Genomic DNA, 4672 nt, shown 5'->3' on the forward strand with positions numbered 1-4672 from the left:
AAACTACAACTGCTTCAGGAAATCCTGAAGGCTTAACAAATAAACCCTATAAAACAAAAATACCCCACCCTCAAACACTAAGAACACCTCCTTCCCTCATCCCCTTTAAAAGCCAAAGTTAATTGGGAAGGTCATTTATTTACTCAATCACAAAGATGAAGGGTGGCCCACTCTCTGAAAGGATTCCAAACATACAAAAGAACCTACAGCTACTGAATCAGCAAAGGCAGGGGACTGATAAATTAGTTATTCCCACAATGAAGTACAACTCTAGATGTCCAAACTGAAACACTTGTAATGCTTTACATGCAAAACCCTTGAGAGTATCATGTTCCCGGGACCCACGTTCACTCGTTAGCTTTGAAAGCCAGGTGTAGCTAATCATTTCCACTGTGTTTATGTCTCTTGTGTGAGAATGGATCCCTCAGACAAACAAAGTCACAGTCGTGTGAAATTTGAAACAGGAAATAACAATAAACAAACAAAAAGCCACAAAACCAAGAATGACATCCCCTTTTGAGTATGATATGTCTGTGTTTCCCCACGCGGTATTACACGAGCTGGACAAGGCCTGCAGTAAAGCACTTGCTTCGATGCAAGTTGCTGTAAATGGTTCAAAATATAAACCATATTTTATTCCTCTTCCTATCTCAGATGGATCCTGGCACAGGAATGAAGCCTGAAACTGCTACAACACCACACATGAAGCAGAAACTAACAGCATCTCCCTCTGGACCCACACAAAATCAATGCTCGTGAGGGACAAATAGGCTGTGGGCACGCAGGCCCCTCCCTGAAAATCACCAGGCCTGCTTTCTCCAGCCCACAAAATTCACTTTATACACTTCTTATAACCTCATATTTTCAAAAGAAATAATGGAGGCAGGAGTGATCTTGACTTAAAGGCACACAAAAGTAGCATTTGGTAGGAGAACACATAAGGCAACACCCACAATGGGGAGGGGAGGGAGCTTACCTCATGCAGTCCTCTGCGGGTACTGAGTCACAAAATAGGCCACTGTGGAAGAAATTACCATCATACCAAACCATCTCCTGCCAGGCAACTTCTGGGGTCATGGGCAATCCCTGGTTCAGATCTGGTTTCCTTGCAGAGGCAGACACCTCGCAGAAACCAAGAGCAAACTGGAACTCACGGGCTCAGGCCAACAGCTGATCCTGCACCTCCGGGTAGTGTGGGGTTACCTCAGAAAAATAATGAACTGGCCCTTCAGAAAGCAGAGGAGCTGTTGTCTCTCATGGGTATCCCACGTTCAAAAAACATGAGAAGTTTTCTCAAGAAGTCCCCTCAGGCCGTGGCTTTGTGGCCTTTACCGTGTTCACACAGGAGGGCACCATTCCCTTAAGAGACTCTAAGAGAAATGACACCAAAAAGAAAACAAAAAGCAGCCTGAAAACCCCCTGACACTGCAGTATCTTTAATACATCGTGTCATCTTGTAAGAACAACTGTGAAGTCATTGCCCCAGCTGACTCTAACAGTTTTCCCAGCATTGTTTATGTCACACTGCCACAATTTAAAGATGATATTTAGAATCACTTTGCAAGTGTAAGGAAGCATAAAAGAACAACTACAAAACTGGATTTGAGTTGCACCTTCTTTCACGGATCATCAAGACGGTATCTAAACGGTTTAAGCATCATCTGAAGCCACAACTCTTTAGGAATGAGTACTGTTTATTAAACAAATAATGAAAGACAACATTCAGCAGGTGCTGCTCTTCACATAACGGTATGGGAACTCTCATCTCCCTTAAAATACACTTCTTATTAGAAGCATATTTCTTCTCTGAACCCTCAGTTTGAGCACAGAAACTACTCCTTCTTAAATCAGAAGGGGGAAAGATCCTTATGTTGTAATTGTAACATCATTTATAAGAAACAGGTTAACAAGGAACATATGTAAATGTATATAACAGGCAACACTAGAACACTTTGCTGTATGAAAAATCCCATATAGCTTCAACCTTAAAATACAAGACTAGAAGGTTCTCAGTGTTTCTCTCCAAAGATCTTTGGGTAACGTGTTTTATTGTCAGGTTTTTCTCCCCCAAACCAAATCCCACATATATTGCTTTTTCACAAACCCTGAAAGAAAGGCTCCAAAATCAGATTAAGGACACTTGAGAATCATTTTTCCCTGCTGCATAAACCAGGTTTCCCTTTCTCTGGCATCTACATGACTCTTCGTGTACTTTGGAGAAGACCCGAGATGCTGGTTCACTTGCTCGAGTTCTGTAGCCTCTATTCAGCCTTGCCTGAAAGGGAGTCACACCCCCTCCCACATCCAAACGGATGAAGCAGGACAAAAGCATAATTCAGTCTCTTCTGAGCACAAAGAAACGAGGTGGCACATCGCAGTCCCCGCAACAGGAACTTTTCAGACCAACCCCCCTCCAGCCATTCTTTTCCCCCGCAGTTGCCCGTTTTTAAGTGTCTTTCTCAGAAATCCAGTCGAGGTGGAGCGGCACCCCGAAATCCACACCAGCACCCCAGGCTGTGCCAGCGCACCTCACGCCGCCGGGTCTATTTGAAAGAGAAGGACGGCTTCGCCTCCGGCTCGCAGGTTACCCCCAGCTCCAGCTCCGCCGGGCGCACAGCCGCCCGCGCCCCGCCGCCCGCGGCCAGCGGCCAGGCGGTCAGCCCGTGCGGCGGCCCCAGGCAGGCGGGCGGGCCCCAGGCGGGCAGCTCGGGGCAGCGGCAGGCGCGGGGCAGCGGCAGGGCCGGCGGCGGCCAGGGCCCGTGCGCGCAGGCGGCGGCGGGCGGCAGCGGCCAGGCGGCGGCGGGCGGCGGCGGCGCGGGCGGCGGAGCGCGGCGGGGGCGGCGGCGGCGCCGGCGGTAGTCGCCCCCCGGGAACATGTCCTGGAACGCGGGGTCCAGCGCCCAGTCGCCGCCGCGGCCGGAGGCGGACGGGCCGGTGCGGCGGGGCAGGCGGCGGAAGCAGGGGTTGAGGCTGAGGTTGTGGCGGACGCTGTTCTGCCAGCCCTTGGAGCCGCAGCGGTAATAAGGAAAGCGAGCGGCGATGTAGGCGTAGATGCCGCTGAGGGGGAGCCGCTGCTCGGGGCTGTCGCGGATGGCCATGGCGATCAGCGCTACGTAGGAATAGGGCGGCTTCTCCAGCGCCGGCGGAGCTCCCGCCGCATCCCGCGGCTCGCCGGGGTCCGCCTCGCCCATGGCCACGGCTCCCCTCCTCCCACGGCCCCTCTAAACCCTCTTCCCCCCATCCTCCTCCCCCCTTTCCCCCCTCCGCCCCCCGGGCCGCTCGGGGTCGCGGGAGGGTCAGGACGTCGCGTTGGCATCCCGAACCCAAACACTGCGGAGCGGGTCAGAGGCGGCGCGGGACGCGAGCGCAGAGCCGCCGGGGCTGCGGTGGGGCAGCCGAGGGTGAGGGCAGCCAGGCCGCGGCGAGGGCAAGCATCTGCACAAAACCAGGCAATGAGATCGATTCTTACCGTGTGAGTGAGACTCGGTGCTCAGCTGCACCCTTGGTACTTAGGAGAAGCAAATGAAGCTCGCAGTGATGCACCACACACCATCCTCCTCCCTGTGGCCGCATGGGAAGTGCTGGCCTGGCACATCCTTGCAGGTACGGAGGGGGAAGGCAGCAGAGGAAAGCTCTGGGCTGCAGAGATCTTGGTTTTATCACTGTCACAATTGTGTGAGCACTACAGCTCACCCAACGCTTCAAAAGACATCCATGTGTAAAGAATCGTTAGTGGGATCGTGTCAGTAATGAAATTAAAACACATCCTCCCTTCAAAAGTGTTTCTTTGATCCACTCTTAAATAATTTATTAAAAGATAAAACCCCAAAACTCATCACCAACCCTTAATTAAAAATCCATCCTAACTCACTAGTCTAGAAGGAATTGGTTCTTCTTTACCAAAAGTTGTTCAGAGCTAAGAAACATTGGTGACCATCGGGCTGTTGTTCCCAGTTTACAAAACCTACCAACATTAGCTCAACAGGGGTGGGTCAAACAATGCTGTCACTTCTCACAGTTCAAAAATAGCACACAGATCTTTGAATAGAAAACTTTCACTGGGCTAGATGGGAATATTTCAGTGATTAAGAATGGAACATCCTACTGGTAATAATAAATCTCCCAACAGCAGAAGGAAGCTCTTTGATGGAGCACAGGAAGCCTCACTTGCATGACCACAGCTTAGTTCTTTTTTCTGCTAGCCCTGTGTAACGGAAAAGAAAGGAAACATGAAAGCAAAATCTTGGAGAGCCTCTCAGCCCTTAAATCCCTTAATCCCTTAAGTGCCAAACAGACACAAATTGTAAGCTGTACATGTAACTGGACCACTCTGACACTTTGTGGCGGTATCTTGGGATGAATTTTGGGGCTTCACTGAGCATCCCTAAGTGTGTCCAGCCCTTACCCATATAAAGAACCCTCTTGCTGACACACGCACATTTCAACCGATGGAAAGCCTTCAAAGGAGTCTACTTCCCCTTCCATCTCAAATCGTGGTCATGAGCTTCTCCTTGCTTCGGGGAGGCTCACAGAGCTTTGAGCTTTCTCTTGCTCTCTTTAAAAGTGAAGAGATCAAAGTTCATTTGACCAAACACACATGCACAAACACACATACCACCTCCCTTTTCCCCCCAAAATATTCAGCTCCCCGAGAAACAGAATCACACAAAGG

The 4672-nt window shown here is 50.4% G+C and overlaps 1 protein-coding gene across 1 annotated transcript; it reads right to left on the bottom strand.

Moving 5' to 3' along the window:
• Positions 1 to 1619: 1619 nt before the first annotated feature.
• On the bottom strand, positions 1620 to 3202 carry LOC133627517 (forkhead box protein D4-like). Its single transcript, XM_062013267.1, has 2 exons — positions 2840 to 3202; positions 1620 to 1690 (listed from the first exon to the last, which is right to left on the bottom strand). The coding sequence occupies exons 1-2, from the start codon at positions 3189 to 3191 to the stop codon at positions 1620 to 1622; spliced, it is 423 nt and encodes a 140-aa protein (XP_061869251.1). The 5' UTR covers positions 3192 to 3202.
• Between the last annotated feature and the right edge of the window lie 1470 nt (positions 3203 to 4672).

Source organism: Colius striatus, chromosome 21 (genome assembly GCF_028858725.1).
Source record: "Colius striatus isolate bColStr4 chromosome 21, bColStr4.1.hap1, whole genome shotgun sequence".
Classification (NCBI taxonomy): Eukaryota; Metazoa; Chordata; class Aves; order Coliiformes; family Coliidae; genus Colius; species Colius striatus.